This window comes from Tyto alba, unplaced genomic scaffold (assembly GCF_018691265.1).
Source record: "Tyto alba isolate M040663 unplaced genomic scaffold, T.alba_DEE_v4.0 Super-Scaffold_27, whole genome shotgun sequence".
Taxonomy (NCBI): domain Eukaryota; kingdom Metazoa; phylum Chordata; class Aves; order Strigiformes; family Tytonidae; genus Tyto; species Tyto alba.
In genome coordinates, this window is record NW_024881301.1 from 19,913,036 (window position 1) to 19,932,670 (window position 19,635).

At 45.4% G+C, this 19,635-nt stretch overlaps 1 protein-coding gene across 3 annotated transcripts; it reads right to left on the reverse strand.

Annotated features, from left to right (window-relative positions):
- Window positions 1-324: 324 nt before the first annotated feature.
- Window positions 325-19,327, reverse strand: DIPK1C (divergent protein kinase domain 1C). 3 transcript variants are annotated; one of them, XR_006165797.1, is made up of 5 exons: window positions 19,049-19,280; window positions 12,837-13,514; window positions 8,861-9,025; window positions 7,531-8,122; window positions 325-3,624 (listed from the first exon to the last, which is right to left on the reverse strand). XR_006165797.1 is itself a non-coding variant. In XM_042798141.1 (4 exons), the coding sequence occupies exons 1-4, from the start codon at window positions 19,229-19,231 to the stop codon at window positions 7,907-7,909; spliced, it is 1,242 nt and encodes a 413-aa protein (XP_042654075.1). In that variant the 5' UTR covers window positions 19,232-19,327; the 3' UTR covers window positions 325-7,906. The 3 variants fall into 3 exon arrangements, 1 of the variants encoding a protein (XP_042654075.1); XR_006165796.1 differs by having other exon boundaries at window positions 325-3,767; XM_042798141.1 differs by having other exon boundaries at window positions 325-8,122; window positions 19,049-19,327.
- Between the last annotated feature and the right edge of the window lie 308 nt (window positions 19,328-19,635).

The following is a 19,635-nucleotide window of genomic DNA, read 5'->3' on the forward strand; positions in this document are numbered from 1 at the left end:
AGATCTGTCCCTGCTATTTAATGTAGAATCCATTTGCAGGCATTTCAGTGGTGCTTATCACCGTCCTGTCTGGCTCTGGGCTTCATTTCTTCTCTTTTGAGAGGTACCTACTGAAATGGCAATGGAAATTCACGCAGTACACTTGCATTAACTAATGCCTCTTCAGCGATATTGCTTTGGCTAATATAATACTCTTCATCTGCTCTTTTCTAAGAGTTGAAGACTAGAATGTGATCCAACAAATTTAACTCTTTAATCGCTTAAGAAAACTTGGTGTAATCAATGGGTAAAAATGCAGAATTTGATTAAGCGTTCCATTAATTATTCATTATTTCTCTACACTGTGTGACGCTCATTCATGTTGCTAATTACTCTTGCATTCTCCCAATTTATAGCAAATATACTAGGAAAAACAAATATGCCAGACATTTGTGAGCTATTCGCTGAGCAGTTGTTACATGAATTTACAGTCCAACAAACAGATGCCTGAGTATCTGTGTGCACACACACTGCTTTTACTCCACAAACAGTCAAATATGATGTCTAAAAGAAAGACCATGGATATAAGTTTGTAAGACTTATTTTTGTTCCTCTGTGCTCTGGTCCCAGCACACAGTTTTGCCAAGAGTCAGTTGTAGTCTTAGCCCATGCGAAAGCAGATCTGAACATAAGTTTGGCAAAGCACTTACTTGTAGATATGTAATCTAGAATCAGATAGGATAATACTGGTATTGTTCCATTAAAAGCGAAATTCTGAACACTGGAGTAATTACATGGAAATTTATTTAGTTATTGTTAGACACTGAGTCCATTAATCAAGCCCCGGTTTCATGTAATAAATATTTAGCCACTGATAACTCTCTGCAAGATTAGAATGGTACTTAATAACCCTTGAACAAGAGAAACAATTAATTTTTGGAAACTGTACTTTTCCAGATAACCCCTTTCTTGGCATAATGGAAAAAATCAATCTCCTAAGGACAAAGATACAATCTGAAATGTCTGACATAGAAATGGGAAAGAAGTAATTGGCATACCTGTGAAATTTGGAGTAGAAAATAAGTTCTGATTTTTTAAATTTTCTTTTGAATGGGAAAGGAGCAGCGGGCTTTAGATTATGCAAATACAGACGAACGTTAATTCATAAATGTACACAGGATATTGGTTGAAACATCTATTTTTTCAGCTACTTACATTTAGCTAGAGAACCTCTTCTTTAGAAATAAAAATTAACCTCTGTTCTTTCCTGCAGCTTTGCATATCGTGCCTTTAAGAGAATGAACCCATCCTGAACTCAATGCAGTTTGGTCTTTTCCTGCTGTAGCGTGAATCTTGGAGAGATTATAACCAATTTAAGCAGGAGGGGGGGATTCTGTTTCTAACTAGCTACAAGCAAACCACTAAGGAACCAGCAAGGGAAAATAAGAAGTATTCACAACAGTCTCCAGCTTGGATTACATGTATCTTGAAAGCACTAGCAGCAGATGCTTGTGGAAGTGATTATGCACTGGATCATATGCACATCCTTCTGGCTGCCGTCACCACTTAGGCACATATGTAGTGTAGGAAAAAGCCCCTCCAGTTTACAGAAAAAAGGAGCTCAAAGTATATTGCAGAAGGCACCAATAATCATAGAGTTTAAAGGAGCTCAGCAATCACTCTGCTGTTTAGGGGCCCAAGCCTGCAGAATCAAACCTTTAAAAATCCAAGGGATTATGGTTCAACACTTTGCCATTACTTATAGACATAATAGCACTTCTATGGAGAAAAGCACTCTTTTCTCCTTTTTTGACTGACATAGGCTGTTACTAATTAGAGCAGTTTTCTGCATTTATGTAAATATTAGTTCTAAAAGATTTTGCTAAATTATTTTATTCTGTCTAGCCTTTAGGCTGCAGACATCATTACACAGCTCTGCAGTCTACCTGACAGATCCTTAGATGCATACAACAAATGGCTTTGGAGATGCCTGCACTATATCCCCAGTGCTGCTATTCTTTTTTTTTTTTTTTTGTATTTGCAATAGCTATAAAAGAAGTATTTGTGGTTTTTTTTCCAATCAATTTACTGATGTTCTCTGATTTTTCAGTAAGGGGTCTCTTAATAGCTTCAGTTCTGAGTTCAGTCGTCCTGGATTTTCATTCTTCCAAGCAACTCATTCTTTCCCTCCCTACGTGTAACTGCCTTTTTCTGCTACTGAAAGCCTAGTAGCCTTTCTCCTGATTTCACTGAGGATCCAAGAAAGTGGCAGCAACTGAGGCTCCTGCAGAGTGACTCTGCTTGTTGCTTGGACTCACTGCAAGTCAACCCCGACAGAGGGATTTCATCATTCATGTGTACAAGGCTTCCGAGAGCATCTGCCTAGATGCTGATCTGATTGTATGTTTCCACTGGTCCTGGTTATGGAGTTTTTTACAGTTGGTTGTCTAGATGTGTGAACTGATATTACAACCACAAGGCTCTGATGTTACAGCCTGATACTCATTAAAAGCTGCAATTTATCACCTTCCTGCCTATTACATAGAACAATATGATCTGCTGAAAGACAGGCAACATGGTATGTGGCTCCTTTATTTTTTTTTTTTCTGAAAACTACATATGAAATTAAAAAGGGCAGCTTGGGTTTACACTTTTTTAATGAAGAAAAAATAAGTCAGTGAGGAGTCTCTAACTCTTTCAAGTTCATGATCCCATCTTTCACCTGTAGGAAGTGTTTTACTGAGTCAATATTTCTAATAAGAAAACACACCCTTCCCTCTCTTTTCCTCCAGTCCCAAATATCTGTTGTTATCTCTAGTGCTTCCTCCAGCAATATATCTGAATGCTCTCAGTGGAGGTGGGGACTGTGGATTCTCACTAGGGAGTACTAGTTTCTATGTGAAAAACCGTGGCTATACAATGACCTGCTGTTCTGGGATAGTCACCATGAAGTCAGCCTCAAAACACAAAGGAGACCATGTAAATCCCTTGGGGCAAGGAGTTTTGCTCTGTTTCACACCACCCTAGTGTGGGACTGTTGCTTGTGGATGTTTTTGCAGAGCATACAATGACAATTGGAGAAAAATCTGCATTTAAGTAGTTGTTTTGTGAAAATCTTGAGCAAAAGGTTGAATTTGTCTTTCCTAAAGATTATGAAGTAGACCTCCAACTGGACTCACCTCTTGTAAAATGTGGGAATAGACAGTGTATTTAGATTATTGCAGAGTTGAAGCACATGCTGCTAACCGAGATGCAAAGAAGGAATAAACAATGACTTAATGCCATTCCTGTTTCACAGAGAGCCATAAATACAGGGAGAAAGTTGCTGAGTAAGGCACTAATGCAGCAAGTAGTAGAAATGAATCAAGGGGTAGTGCCAGTTTTATAGGGCAAAAAGGATTCAGGTATAGACTGACCGAGCAAAGAGATGGGACTGAGATTAATTGATCAAGGGAACAGCCTTCCTGGATTAAGTGGCCATTCCCAGTGCAGCCAACTGCTATTAGTGAACCTATATAAGAGGAGTCATCTTTTATACAGAGGGGATGGAGAGCATGAAGAATCTTATGCAGTCTCTGATTTCACAAAGCTGTGGTGAACTTGACATTAAACACAGGTGCCAGGAGGAAGTTGCTTTGGAGATACCTGAGAGAAACCAAGCAGAAACCATTGCAGCCCAAGTTAACAGCACAAAGCAAAAATTAAGTAGGAAGCAAAGGTGACTTCAAAGACTGTATGTGGATCTCCTCTTTTCTGCATCTGATGACTGGGGCTCAGTGAAAAAGCGTCTGCAAAAGATTTTGAGTTTTCATAAAATTTCTCATTTGAATCTGGATGAAAAGCAAACATCAGAAAATGCTGAAGGTACTAACAAGCTTCACTGTGTAGACCAGACAAAACCACTGGTTTTTAAATTATGATGCATTTCAGTCTTTGTTTTTTGGCTTTGCAAACCTTTTCAGTATGAACAAACTAAAAGTGAGAAAATAACTTGCAAATTTTTCCAGATAGCAACTGTCAAAACTGAGTATGTTAGACATTTTCAAAATTGACTTAAAAGCATTTTAAATTGAGAGGTTTGGTGTTAAAAAACAAACAAACAAAACAAAAAACCAAACCAAACAAACAAAGAAACAACCCCAAACCTCTTGTAGTGCATGATATCATTTTGGATGACTTTTAATTTTCCAACCGGAGCCCAGGAACGCTTCACTGCAGTTTCCCCACTATCACTGCTGGCTGTTGTATGGCAACAAACAGTGCCAACAGCCCGGGTCCAACAGCACACAGGACTCTCATTCAACACCCGCCTGACCTGGCTGTGCCCCCCGAAGCCCCTGCCAGCTGGGTATCTCTTTATGCCAGGGCTATTTTTGGTGGGCAGCGCTGCCAAGGCGGTATGAAAAGGGCTTTGTAGGGAGGGAGCACCAGGCCACGTGAGCCTGGCTCTCCTTGTCAAGCACCTGTATAGGTATTTCCATCAAAATTGCGGGTGTAAAATAGCACAGGCTCAAATGACTGCAGTTTGCACCTGCCTCCTTAAGGCTAAACCAGTATCTTCATTTTCTTTTCTTTCTGTCCCAGGGAGATCAAGGCACAACTACTATTTTAATCCTGTTTTGGTCATTGGTACCTGTGCTGAACAAATTGAAATATTTACTTGCTTCACTGGTGGTATTTTTCTCTCCCGTTTCCCAGGTCTGAGTGACTTTACAAGGCGCCCGGGGGGCAGTGAAGGATCGAGCCCTGTGTTCACACAGCCTGTCAGATTTTCCTTGTCCTGCCGCCCACCAGTGAAGGTGCACCAAGGCCAGCCGGAGCCGGCTGAATCAGTGAAACGCAGTCTCACAGCCCAGCCAAGTACAAATAACGCATTTGTGTCACTCCTGAGAGGTTTCTGAGGATTATTCTCTGTGCTGTGAAAAGAAGAAGTGAAACCTAATGACCTGGGAAAGCGTGTGGTGTGGGGGAAGCAGGCCCCTGCCAGGTGGAGGTGGCTGCAGCCAGGCCCTGAGGGGGTTGGAGAAATCTGTTAAAGGCAGCTTCCCTTCCTAAATCCTGACAAGGAGAAGGACCTTCTGAGCAGAGTGACATTCCACCAGCCTTTGCTGCTACCGGGTTTCATTTCGCTATGTTTTTTCCACCAGTTTTAAAACTGAAACATCAAATCCAACGGAAATTTAGCCTGTCTGAAATGCAAACCTGAAAATGGGAAGGGAAGCCCTGCCGTGGTGGAGTGTAACACTGCGGCAAAGCGCCGAGTGTCTGCATGATGCTTGCTTTTCCCTGATGGTACCCTCCGGGCTTGGGAGGGAGGAAAGAATTAATGGAACCAGGGAAACAGGAGGGCAGTAGCGTACAAGATCTTCAGGTTCCTCAGCAGCATTTGGGGTATATACTGAGTCTCTCCTGACCTAGCAAGGATCAGGACCTTCAGCAGGGAGGTCATGTGGGGAACACACAAACCCCAATCACACCACCAGCCTCTGTAGCACCATTTGCACAGTTGGAGATCTCGGTGCCTTCCCTTCCCAGGGGACCCCACGGATTTGCATCTATTAAGGTAAAGGAGAACTGCCTATCCCTGTGTCTCAGAAGGGTGGATTTTGTTATGAGGGAGTCACAAGAACACAAACGCAAGCTGTTAATAACAGAATCACAGAACTTGGAGATAAAAGGCTACCTCAAGGCAGGATCATTAACGTAACTGTATGTACATCATTCCTGACAGGCACTCACTCTTGCCTGTAGTTAAAAATCACAACTTACAAAGACTGACGTTTTCCCAAATGATCTGTGTCATAACTCCACTGTTCCTTACTATTACAAAGCCTGTAACAAGTGTCTAGCCTGAATTTTCCTTGCTAACAATTTGAGCTCACTGCGTGGCACATCCATCAAGGAAAGCTGGACGGGGCAGTTCACTCCTTTTTATCAGTCTCTTTCTGTTTCTGAGGAGTGCTACAGTGCTTCTCTTCAGTTTCTTCTTCCTCAGATTAAATGCCAATTTATTCAATCTTACATCATAAATCATGTTTTCACAAAGCGAGCCATATTTTTTACTTCATTTTTCCTCTTTCTTTTTAGGCTCTTTTTCCCCATCTTCTCTCTACCTGATACTTTATCTGTCTCCAAACCTATACCATAATCTGATTCCACCCTTAATTATTTTCTCCTCTACCAGTTTCACAACTTTGTAACTGGGCATGTTCTGGAATTTGGGTTTCTTCTTATTCTGCTTTGCTTTTCTGCTTTTGTGAAGGATGATCATAAAGTATCGAAACATTGTCCGTCTCCCTTGTTAGAGAAGAAGCAGGGGCTGAGCACAACTTCACCAGTCAGTAGCTCCTAAACTGTAGCTCCAGCTTAGCAGCAGCTTGTCTTCAGCACAGCCCCAAGCAAGGCAGCCGATCTTGTCCTCAAGAGCTTCGTGAGAGCTTGTAAGATTTTTAAAATAATGGTAGTTTATGTCAAGAAATATAAAAAACCTAGCATAAGTCTGAAAATTTGAGCTAGCTTTGGGTAAGTGTTAAGGTTTCCCAAGCAGCTCACAGTTTTCTGGTCCTGGGCACTTTAACCTCATTTCAAAGAACTACTCCAGAAATTTAAAGTTTATGTATAATTAGAGCTCACAGGCTTCAGGGCTGTCATAAGGCTGATGGATACAAAGACAAAGAAGATTAGCTGTTGTTATATGTCTCACATCTACAAACCAGTATTGTCAGTCTTAATATTGAAGACTCCTTCTGCGCTGAGGTCTGTCATAGGCTGTTTGCTTTTCTGTTTGTGGGGTTTTTAATGTCTTCATGACAAAACCAGCCCACAGGTATATTGTTCAGTATTGGGCCTAAACACATTCAGCGTCTTCCGAACCTGTGTGTTAGATTCTCCAGCCACAGCTACACACATTTGAAAGGCAAAGTTAATGATTTTAAGTTAATCTAGGGATCTTTATGTAAATGACTGTAAGATAATGAATTCTTATGAAAAATTTCCTTTTATTCATTAAAAAAACACTGTGTAAGAAAACTTTGGGTCTGGATACTGTTTTGTTCAGTGCAAAGGACAGATTGTTTGTTGGTATTCAGGGGTAATTCTGCTCTCTGGCAAAGGAGTGCTTCTTATCAAGTGCTCTGATGTACAAGTGCTGGAGGGCTTGTTCACATGGGAAAATTCAGTGGCGTTATTCATACAGCAGAATATACGTGCCCACATGGGAACTCAACAAGGGTATAATTATTTTGCTCTAGAAAAGTCCTAAGTACCTTCATATAATTTCTCCCCAGAAAGTTAGCTATGGCACCGGTAATGCAACATACCAGAGAAAATGCATCTGGGGACATCAGAAAATACGGCTCTATGCAAAAAACGCTCCTCACTCATGTGACAATACTCTTCCCTATTTGAGATTGCTTTTTCACACAGAGCACTCTGTCCCTACCTTAGAAAAAGCTCATTCTACAGAGAAATTCAAAGGAACACCGTGCATGTACTTATCCCCACCCACCTACCCACTATTTTATTTACTGATATTAGTTTCGCTGCACTTACTTGCATTTTTCTTCTGTAAATGCATCCTCACTCTGAGCACTGCACTCAGACAGGTGCTATCTGAGCAGGTCTTGGTAAGCAAACGACGTGCTGAATGCTGATGGAGAGGACTAGCGCTAGCTTAGGAAAATAAGCAAGAGCAGAAGTCCAGGTAATGTAAAACAATTTTGCACTTGAAAGGCTATTAACAGGATGTGCTGCACCTGCAGCCATTAATTTCATTTGCACAGTAGAAAAACAATCTCTCTGCTGTAAATGTAACACAATGGGTAGGAGGGGTTGGAGACAGAGAAAGAAGACACAGACTGCCTCACAGACAGCGTCCCGTCCCCTAGCAGTGGCTGAGATGTGGCCTTTGCAGTTCTGCCTTTTGTGACTACCCTGCCCTTTGCAGCTCTCGCTGAGTGACCCGAAGCAGGCGGTACAACTCGGACAGAGATTTCAGAGTCCTCTGGTGCCCAGTAGCATCCCCGTGCCCTGGCTGGGCACACTCCTGCACAGCCTTCTGCAGCTGCAGCTGCAGGGGGAGGGAAACCAACGGTCCTCTGAGATTTGGGGAGAACCAGCGACGGAATATTTTGTCACAAATTACCTGGGGAAAGGAAAAAGAGCAGATTGTTGTCTTTCGGGAGCTGGAGTTAAATGCCCTGCTGCTTCTCTAGGGCTGTAGCAAAATGTCATCTGAATCCAAAGTGCCTCCAGCCATTCAAAGAGGAAGGTGTAGAAAAGGAGCATCCACAAAGGCTACGCTCTGGCTGAGGAAACCCCCTTCTTCTCAAACTGCTCTTGCACTTCTGCTTAACAAGTGGTGAGGGTGAGGGGGTGGGAGAGGCAGGCAAAAGGCTGCCGACCTACGCTCCCCCAGCCTCTCTGCTGCACTAGTGCCCCCCACTAGCACGAGCTGGGTGAGCTGTAAGACCCCTCACCCCAGGGCCAAGAGCCCCAGGGACTCTGCCTTCCACCACAGCCGTATACTGTGTCTGCAGAGTGGAGAATCACAGCCACAGCCCTGCCACGGCTTACACGTGGACAGCCCCGACTTCGCCATTAGCAGGGACAGAAATGCTCATCCCCTGCCCCTACTTCCTTCACTCTCCTACCCGAGGCATTGGGCTAACAGCTACACAAAAACACGGCAAATATACACTAGTGAATATAAAGATCTGCTTGCATGCCCCAAGATGGGATTTCTGAGCAAGACTGGCACTTATATGGCCACATTTTAAAACCTGACTGTCTTCATCTCACAGTCTTCTAGCACATACCACACATATTCTAGTCAATGTGATTTTAAAAGAAATGGATGTATAAAGCAGCTGTGTCTACTCACTTGCAAGTTGTTATTGGCTCGCTCCGCTCCACATTTTCTGATTTTCAGATTGCATTTTGAAAAGCAATCAAAAAAATTACAGTCTTCGTCTCCTGTGCAGTTCTGTTCAAGGATGTCCCTCATTTTGGGTTCAAAAAAGGCCATATCCACATCAATGGCCACCACCTGTGGATCAAAACAACCCATCAGAACTGGCACAGCACAGCCTGCGGGACAGGGCTGGGCAAGCGTTCTTTGCTGCTTGCTGTTGGAAATGCTCTCCTGAGAGCATCTGCCAGTGGGGAACTGGGATCACAATGAAAGGGCTTTATTTCGCTTAACTGAGCTGCAGGAGTCTTACAAATACCACTTTTTAAACAAAAACAGACAGTGCTTACAGCACCAGGAAAGGGAAAATTAATTGTGGACAATATGCATCCCTGGTGTCAGCTGGACGAATTTACCTTAAACTGGGATTATCCAACTTGAAGACTGATCTACTTGTTGTTGCAGCCTACACAGATGGCACCTCCACCTTTTAATTATATGACTGTGCAAAATTATCCACAGGCCAGACGGTACCATTTCAAATTCACCATTCAGACTAAACCCCTGACTTTAGCATCGTGGAGAAGTACCTGCACCTGGTGCAGCGCCTGCAAAGCTGCCATTGCAATCAGTGGGTTTGCATCTGTTCAGCTGTAGGAAGAGATCCCCGAGGCTGTTGAAAGTTGGGACTGGCTTTGCCTGCTCCTGTTTGCTATGGTTTGACTCATTTATTGTGCATGGTTCTCGTTCTGCTTGTCCAGAAATATGGGCTATAACAGAGTCCAGCCAGCGGTAGGTCTCAGCAGAAAAAGCAAGGACTGAGGGGATCAATCAATTTTCTTGCCCTGACACAAAGCTTGCAAAATAGTGAATATGCAGCACAAAGGGATCTGCAGAGCTGCTGCCCGTGCTAAGTTTGAGGCCATTCTGGGACTGAAGGGAAGTCTCAGCTTCTGACAGTGTCACTCCACCCATGAATACCTCACTTAAAAAAACCACAGCAATAAAGAGCGAAAGGAAAGGAAGCCAGGAATGGGATGGCAGCTGCTTGACGTGAGACAAGCTGTGGGTGACCACGGCAAACGCAGCCTGACTTCCACACCGTGGATGCAGCAATCAGCACTTAACACCTGGCAGTCAGGGGCAGAGACTCACCCTCACAGCAGCTGACACAGGTTTTCATGGGGGGAAACGTCTGGGATCTGGGCAAAGCGGAGTTACTTGGGCTCAAACGATAGTCTCATTTTTAAGATTCGGCCTCCGAAATAACAGGGGAGGCTGAACTGTGTGGCTGGAGCAGCAGCTGGATCAACCCCAGGAACTAAAGATGTCTGGTCTGGTAGAAGGCCAAATAAACCTTCCACAGGCAAAAGAAAGAATACGGTCTAATCTTCATTTTATTCTACTCCTTTTTCCCCCAAGAAAAAATCATAAAGAGATGAGGCATAGCTTAAAAACTCAAGTATTTTTAAGCTTTTTGGAGAGCTTGATAATGATGACGTAGCCGAAGGAACTTCACATGTTTGGACATGCAATGTTTTTTTTTTTCTTCTTTACTTCTTTAAGATTTCTGCAGTTTTGCTGTTCACTTCTTTGGAGAAGAGACGGTAAAAGCAGTGCAGGGTTTCCCCAGTCCTAGGGTCGTTGCATCGGCTCCCAGGTGGGGTCTCTGCCAGCCCTGAGCACCTTTGACAACCTGATCAATTGATCTGCTAGGAAAAACAGCCCTGCTTCCCAAACGTGCGGCTGCCAAAGGGCTCAGCGGTTTCACTCAAGTTAATCTGTTGCAAAAATGTGAGGGCATCCGGCCAGACGCTCTGAAGATAGATCTAGGTGACACTCTACCTATAAACAGCTACATTTTGGTGGGGTTTGTTATGATTGTAATTGATGATGAGGGTATCTAAGGAAATGCAGAAAGGACCCAGCTTGGCTCGTGACCTGATTTAAAGTCATGTTTAAGGTGCTGTAATCTTCCTATTTCTCTCAGATGTGCTGGTAAAATAGGAAGCTCCCCTAGGGCACTGTATATTCACCCAGACCTGCTTCCAACTCTGCCCCTTATGCAGCTTCATGGCAGCTTAAAATTCCCCTGGATGATCTACCAGGCAGTGATCTCCCCTCTCTGTGCTGCAGGAACAGCATGTGAAGGTTGGAGTAAGGGCTGGAGGCTTATCCCCACCATTTGAAATTAACCCTCAAAGTAAAACTATTGCACTCCAGGCACATTTCTTTGGGCATTAGAAGTCTCATTACTGGGATGAAGAACAGTGGCACTGTTATGGGTGTTTATTATCATCCTATACAGAGCACAAGAAAGAAGCAAGTGAAAAACTTGCTTAAAACAAACATGAGGGGCAAAAAAAGAGGCTGCCTTGCTGTGTCCCTGTTCTGGAACTGGCTGGTAAAACCAGCTAGAGTTTCTGCCTCTCCTTCCTTCTTCACCCATCAGCTCGCTCTGTCCCGCCCCCCGCCCTGCTCCACAGATTTCTGACTGTGTTATCTCCCGTCTCCCAGCCCAGTGGGGTGGGATTCCAACAGGAGATACTAATGAGCAGTAGGTAATGTACAACTGGGAGAGTCACGTGTGAGTGGCAACCTTTTTTGGTTTTTTTTTTTTTTTTAATCAATTCCTCTAAAAAATACTAAATTACAGAAATTTCCTGTACCAGAAAGTGACTGCTGTCTCCTTGGACCCCAGAGGTCACGGGAAGATCCTGGAGAAGCAAGCCTCACCAGAAGGACTCAAAAGGGAATTCCGATATCCCTTCTCTTTTCCTAAATGAAATCTCTTTTCCATTAAGTAGGCTGTAAAACAGATGCTCTGGTGTGTGCTCAGCCACACGCAATCACAGCCCTGCATAAATGAAAAAGATGGGCAAAGCCTGCCTTGAGGAATCCCTGCCGTACCTCACTTTGCCTAAATACTGGTGTGCTTGTTTCAGTTTCTTGCTGTAGCTCCTCACCCATTCCCTGTTCAGCTGCTGTATTGCACCTGAATAAACAATGGGAGGGAAGGGAAGGGTGAAGGGGAAGCACTCTAATTGCTCTTAATGGCTATATTTTTAGGCAATGTTTGTCTGGTGCTCTGAAGATGAAAGTGTTAATATAACACTCAGTGAGTACTGAAAATATCATTGATGTCCCTGAAAATGCTTTATATTCACTTAAGAGTGCAGAAACTCCACTGATGTCACTGCGAATTGTGAGCCTGGTCCTAACACTTACTTACTGCATGGCTCCTCCAGTCCGTACACACAACTCCCACTGAAACCAGTGGAATTTCTGTCCACGGAATGAATGCGAGATACATGCAGCGATGTGGTGCTGAGCTGCACCACCACTTAGAAAACATGCAGAGCTATTCAGGTCTGAGTTACAGCTGTACAGTGAAAAGTCAAGGAGTAACAGTACTGGGGAGTTTAGTGCTGCTGTCCTTAGATCATTTCCAGACCTGATAAGCTGAACACTAAAGCACAAATGTCCATGTTTGGATGTGGGGAGTTCCCCCTGTGCCAGGCCAGATAATTCAGCCTTAGCTTTCACATTCAACCGGTTTTTCCTTTCAGCATCACTACCAGAAATAGTTGCCGTCACTCAAATTACAGCTTCATTTACAGCTTTTGAGATCTCCTTGCTTTCAGGAGGTATCTCTCACCACGTCCGAGAGACCCTGTTGGTACTGGTGCCTTTGAGGAGATGAAACAAATCAGAACTGAGCAAGCAGTTCTCAAAACAAGCAGCAGGATTTAGTGCTCTGAAATGTGGCTGCACATATTACAAAGAGGAAAAACAGTAGAGAATCTCCCCTGTCGTTTGTAAATGCATTGGTTTTGCAAAAACTTGGCCAAAAGCTGTATGAGGAGGGAAGTGTCATTTTTACACTGCCATTTTCAGACTAGAATTGGACCTCAAATTGCTGCAACACCACCCCAAAACCCCAACTTACCGTGAGATCGTGCCTGATAGCGAAGTTTTCTGGTTTGATGTCACACAGGTGAAGCCGGTGAGAGAAATCGTTATCAAAATGCTGCACCATGTCCAGAAAGCTGAGTGCAATGTCAGTGATGGCTCGCACGCTGCTTCTGTGGCCAGCAAGGGAGGGACCGACCATGTTTTCCAAGGGAAAAAGAGTTTTGTGCCAGGCATGTCCAGCTGTGAGATACTCCACAGCATAAAAGTGTCCACAAGAGCCAATGATTCGTAGCACGTGTTTGCTGAAGTCCTGCAGCAAACTGAAGTAGATATATTCTTCCTGCTGGAGCAAGGACCACATGCTGGCCACCTGTGCTTTCCAACGTGGTCCCTTCTTCTGTGTCCACAGGGGCCCCATGGTATTGTTAGACAGCTCTAGCCCCAGGACATTTTTGACCTCCAAGGCTACCATCAGCAGAAGCTCTGTTTCAGGAATATCCTGGGCTTCCACCTCCTCTAGCATACTGAGATGCTGGTAGCTAGAGAATATTTCCTTTTTGGATTTCAGGATGATGGGCTGGCCTCTCCAGTCAGCCTGGATGACCTTCTTACCTCTGTCATAGTAAAGGCAGTGTTTGTACACCAGCTTCTGTGCCACACACAGGTCTTCACAGAGGTCGCCAGTCAGGGTTCCGCTGCTGTAGTCAAGACACTGGAGTGAAAGAGCAGAATATTCATACCAGGGCCATATGTCCATGGACCACTTAGAAGAAAGGCAAAGAATCAGCAACAGTCGTAAGCTTGAGAGGCTTGCTGCAGTCGTGGTGCCGCAAGCACACACCTTCTACAGCCACTGGGCAATTCAGTGGTTTTTCAGAAGTCTCTAGAGACCTCTTACTAGTAGGAGGCTTGCTTCAAAACAGGGATTCCTGGGATGGTAAAGGACAGGCTTTTGGGGGGCAAAGGAATGGACTAGATGACCTGTTACTCTGAAGTTCTGGCCACATATGAATTCAGTGAGACAAGCTTTGAACATACTTGGCTGTGCTATGTGAGCTTCTGGGCTGCAACACTTTCAGGCAGGGGAGACAACGTCCACTGTAATGCAGGCCTTCTCTGGAAGGTTCAGCGCCGCGTAACTGTGACAGCCCCACTTAAACTACAGGAAAATCCATGGGTAATTGGATTGCTGGGACCTTCTGCAGCCCTGCATGTCTCAGCCTTGCCCTGAATGAAGCTGTAAGAACCTACTTCTGCTGTACCAGGAAACACAGAGGTTGCACTCAATACCTCTTGGACTAAGAACTTTCAGAGTTTTAAAATATGTAAATGCTGTAGGACAAAATTACTTTTCCAGGTTTTATATGTAATTATCAGAAATTACATTCTAATACAAATTGCTTCTTTTTTTTTTTTTTTTTAATTGGAAAAAAATCAGCCTGTGGGAACATGGGAACTGCTGCTTGATAGTTAAGTGGTCCTGCAAATTCGTACAAGAACTGCAAGGATTCCCTCACCAGCCCTTCCTTCAACCCATAATTGCTTCCATACCATCATTTCCAAAAGTGTAGGCAGTCGATCTATTCCTATGGGCATTCAGAAGTGCAGCTGCAGGGACTGCTTTGGGCAAATCAGTAGAGGGGATGCTCAGAGGTCTCTGGTGAAAGGGGAATAGACTGTGGTGGTGTAGAAAGCCAAACATCTGGGAGGCGGCTTGACAGTGTCAGCCTTCTTCATTGCTTTCTGGCATTTGAACCTTCATTTAAACATGTTGGCAGCTCCCCCTGCGTGTGGAGTACTTGCAACGGCCGCCTGACCCCCACCTCATTTGTGACTTGCTGTTACTCACACAAGAAACATGATCGTAAAATTCAAGTGATATATTTTCCTAGGAGAAGTCTCCGAGATGTGCACCAGAGGAATACGCTCTGATGCCAGGCAACGTTGAGCCCAACCTTAAACAATACACTGGGGAATGGGTGCAAGATTAAGTCCAAAATCCAGGAATGGTGATGAATTAACTAAAACAGCTCGCTGGGAGTAGTAGTTCAGAGAGGCATAGAATTTATTTATACTCTGATATTCTCACAGTCCAAATGAGAACACTCAATGCCACCAAGGAGAGCCAGGTAGGCAAGCTCTGGCATGACTGTCCTGCCCCTGAGTCCCAGGTGATGCACATGTGTGAAAAACACACCTCTGCATCCACATCCACATCAGAATGGTCAAGCAGACTCAGTGGGCTGGCTGCAGACTTCAGAGCATGCAGATCAACGTTCTTGCTTTTGAAAATCTATTCCCATGAATGTAATACAAATTATTTTTTAAGTAGGAAATGTAATTTTCTTAACAGAAGTAGTTTAGCAGTTCTTACCATCTGGAACTCTAAGGAATATTAGAAAGAAGATTACAAACAGAAGGAATTTTTGGGGTATCTTTGGAGCATAGGTATAATCACATTTAAAATCATTGCTCTCCTATGGAGAGGACCGCAACCCAACACTTCTTCTGCTACAGTAAGAGAATATAGGACTTTGCCCTGTAATTGGATCCACATGGGTGAACACTTGCCCCCGTGGACAATCTTACTCTTTACTCTTAGACAGTCTGTATGAATGGACCTCTTGCATCTGGAAGAACACATGCCCAGAAGACCTGCACTCAAACAAACATGTGAGCATGCAGCTTATTTTCTTCTGTTGCCATGACGCCCTTCTTAATGGCATTAATGAGAAAAAGTAGTTCTGGAAAAAACAGTCTCACATTTCCCAGACATAGGAGATGAGTCATTTTTGAACCTGGCTGCTGTTTAGGACTTGTCCACTGTTCCAGTTGAACCCATAAATCTTTGATTATTAACCTAGTACCTGACAAACCGTCTCTGAATCAGATGCTTCTTACACTGAACTTGCAGAGTGTTTTGCAAGCTGGGATCTGTGAAAGAGAACGTGACCAAGGAGTTCCTGGTCTCACAGTGATGAAACACAGATCAGCCTTTCAGAAGTAACATTCTCTCCTAGTCACCCATGCAGGCAAGAATTTCAAAAAGTCTTCCTCAAATAAGTAGTTAAGAACTTTGAACAATTTCCAGGCTGCCTCTCTCTGCTCACAGAATGTGGTGAGTTGTGAGTCACTCAATGGCTTTAAAAAATCTCCTCACTTTCCTGTTCACTATAACCTGGCAGGTCAGCAAAGACTAGCTGCACCTTCACATCCTCACTACCCACCACCCCATTTTTCCAAATTTTAACGTTTTATATTTTGCCATAAGCACAGTAGACTAAGTAAGATTAGCTCCCCAGCCCTCCCACTATAATCCTTATTTTTTCAGCCTCCGGATGATTTTTGTGTTTTTATTCCCTCCTTGTTTCCTCTCTTCATTTTCCCCTCTGCCAACCTTAGAAGCACAGACATCAGAACTGAATGCTGTTGTCCAGTGCCGCGAAGACAGCCAACACGACTTCCCTAATTCTCTTTTTTTTGGAGAAATTCAGAGATTATATCAGCCTTTTAGGCACAGTCTGCACTGGTAGTTCATGTTGAAGCAATTATTTGACCCCTATGTTCTTTCCAAAGTCATACAGTTTTACAAGACAGTCTTCCATCCTATTGGCATAGCTCGTACTCTTGTGTTCCCCCATGTACTAGCTTGCATTTTACTGTATTAAAACACATTTTGGAGGACTGAAAACATTTAACCAGGTGATCTGGATTACTGTGCAATGAAAAGATGGTATGTTTATTATTTACAAACCCATGAACCTTTGCACTAACTGCAAACTTTACCGTACAAGATTTTATACCATCATGATGACTGCTGATAAAAAGAAGAATCAGTTCCCCGAAGAAATCTTCCAGAAATGGTCCTCGACACTGCCATCCCTGTCTTAATGACTGCATTTTGAGATCTGTCGATGAGACAGTTTTAAATCTACGTAATGAGCGCCCCTTGAATGTCACTGTCAGATTCTTTAAAGTAAAATACAAAAGTGATACTAAGCCAAAAGCCTTAGAGAAAAGCAGCTACACTGCACAAAAATGCAAACACAAGCATGGTTTGGACTCGCTCATCTGTTTCTGCTTAAAATTGGCTACATAATTTTCAATATCCTTAGTACACTTATCAAGGTAAGTTTAAAAAGCTGTGTTGACATTCATGTAAAAGTTTAAATTAATGTAAACACCACTAAGGATTTATATAAATTTAAATAACTTTTACTGTACCACCATCACTTATGTGTGGATCAGGCCTGAGACTGAGTCCTGCCTTTTTATCAAGTCCTTCTCCCATGTAAATGCAATATTGGGCATGGTTTTGGAAGGCATCAGAATTAACTGATTTCTCCAGAGGAAGCAGAAATTGATTGCTATGATTTAGTGTGTTCAGTCTAAATGAAGGTGAGACCGGTGTTAGGAAAGAGTAAGTGGGTTTTTTTGCAGAGTAAAAGTTGGTATCTGCAAAATGCCCAGTGCTACCTCAGCCTTCACAGTGCAGTACACACCTGCACAGATGTACATTTCACTCAGGATGAAATAAGCCTTCAGAAATACCATTTGCAAGGGTATACAAGCATGCAGTTTTCACCCACTTGCTTAAAATAGCTCATCTTATCTTCTACTGAAACTATGACAGTCAACTAGTAAAATAGTTTTTCTTGGAAGCTGAATCTTGCTTAATAAAAGCCATGAGACTCAAGCTACCAAATCATTTGTTTCGTAGATGAGCTGCACTTGCCGTGACTGCGAAAGTCATGCTGCGCTCAGGAGATGTATAAAGACTTATTTTGGAGGTGATGACGGTGTGCTCATTTTCTAGTTGTTCCACTAGAAGGACGATCCCTTTCTAACGTCATTCGGGAAAACTTGCTCACACACCTTAACGACACTACTGAAGACTCGCCGGCGGGAACAGAGGAGCACAGCAATCTCAGCCACTCTCCCTCGGGAAGGAGCGTCTGAAGCCAAGCTATCCCAGCGCGACAATGACAACTTCGCAAGCTTGGGCCTGAAATCTGATCCCTGCCCGGGCTTCTGAAGTCATGCCCGACGCTCCCTCCAAACTGAAGAACGGCAACAAGTCTCTGTCCATCTGTTTACTGGCGAGTGTGATGGCAAGGGCCTGGCCCTCCCCGAGCCTGGCGGCTCCTTGGCAGCTCCATACCTCTGTGGTTTTTTCCCAGCCACAGAAGGAGCGGGCAGGATTTTCGTTCCTTCGACTGCAATCCCGAGCTCAGCTGTGCTTCAAGCTGACTGCTGGGGTAAAGAAACGGGATCTCACTGCCATTAAAAACACGCTGTCGGGACTGCTGCCTATAATTCCTCTTCCCTTATTATAAAGAATTTAGGGAAAATCTATGATCAGTTTTTGCTTGCTGCAGTAATAGGTTATTTCATGTCCATTAGGAATCCTCCCTTCCCACCTGACCAGTGGCAATATAAATACCGTAATTAAGAAACAAAATTAAACTCAAAGCATTAACCCACACTGCTCCTCTTCTCAAAGTGTTTCCTGCACAATTCTGTTTTGTTGTTGTTGTTGTTGTTGTTTTATTTTTTAAAGGGCGATTTTAAGGAATATTCACAAACTCTTCCTTGTATTTGGAATAACTACATCTTAAATGTCAGCTCCCGCCAGATGTAAAGGAGGAATTACAAGCTGCGTGGCATTTCTGAGAGACGACTTTTGCCCAAACGCCTTTTCGACTAAGAACCAAACCAAACCAAAACCCGGAGGGAGGTTTCCCCCCGCTCCGGAGCCTGCGGGCTGCCGAGCCGCCCTTTCCAAAGCGCCCGGGAAGCGCAGCCTCACGCCCCGCCGGGCACCGGCCGCGGCCGGTACCTGTCCTGGTCCCGGGTGGGCGGGCAGGGGGGCACGGAGGGAGGCAGGGAGGGCAGGGAAGAGAGCAGGGAGGCAGGGAGGGGGGCACGGCGGGCAGGCAGGGAGGGCGGGGGAGAGGCAGGGAGAGCAGGGAGGGCGGGCGGGCTCCCTGCCGGGGCAGCGCCGGGGCCGGTGCAGCCCCCCCCGGCCGGGCTCGGCGGGGCCGCGGCGGCGATGCGGCAGCCCCGGCGGGACGGAGCCGGGCAGGAGCGCCCCGGCGGCGCGGGAGGACGCGGGTGGGAGGCTGTGGCAGCCCTGGGGGGGGGCTCCCGGAGCCTCGTCCTGCCGGGCAGCCCCCGAGGGGAGGGGGGGGTGTGTGTGTGTGGGGGTGTGTGTGGGGATGCCCCGCGTCCCGCCGGGGCACGTACCAGCCTCGCCAGGATCCGGTGGCTTTTCTCGTCCGTGCAGCGCTCGGAGAAGACGCTCCTGTGGAGGAGGAACAGCAAGGCGCTCACCACCACCCAGCAGGCAGCCCAGAGGAGGAGGAGCACCAGGGTGCATCGCCGCCAGATTTTGAGCCGCAGCCGCTTCAAGCCCGGGATGCCCCTCATCGTCGCGCCCGGGCTGGCCTTGGGCGGCCGCTTCAGCCCCGAGCTCCCCCCCTCCCACGCGTGTCCCGCTCCCCGCCGGCGCCCATCGCCGAGCGCCGCCGCCTCCCCCCGCCCCGCCGCCGGGCTGCCCGCCGCCGCCCCCCTCCCCGGGCCGGTGCTGCCCTGACCGAGCCCGGAGCGCCCCTTTTGAATTTAAGCCACGTAGTTCCGCCGGCTTTTGTCTGCTCTCCCCGGTGCCAAGCGGCCCCTGCAGTCACTTGGCGGCTCCTGCCCGCGCACACCCCCCCCCCCCCCCCCTTCCCTCCCCCTCCGAGTTTCTCACCCGAGAATAAAAGGGGTTTTGAAGGGTGATGGAGACTGCCGGGGAACCCTTCCCCACCCAGGCGGCCGCCTAACACTTGGAA

Excerpts from the sequence above, each read along its gene's own strand:
- DIPK1C (XM_042798141.1), bottom strand. The coding sequence starts at position 19,231 with ATGAGGGGCATCCCGGGCTTGAAGCGGCTGCGGCTCAAAATCTGGCGG. Across the intron at positions 9,026-12,836 it reads CTATCAGGCACGATCTCACG|GTGGTGGCCATTGATGTGGA; the intron begins GTAAGTTGGGGT and ends TTTGATCCACAG. Across the intron at positions 8,123-8,860 it reads GAGCCAATAACAACTTGCAA|GTAATTTGTGACAAAATATT; the intron begins GTGAGTAGACAC and ends TCCTTTCCCCAG.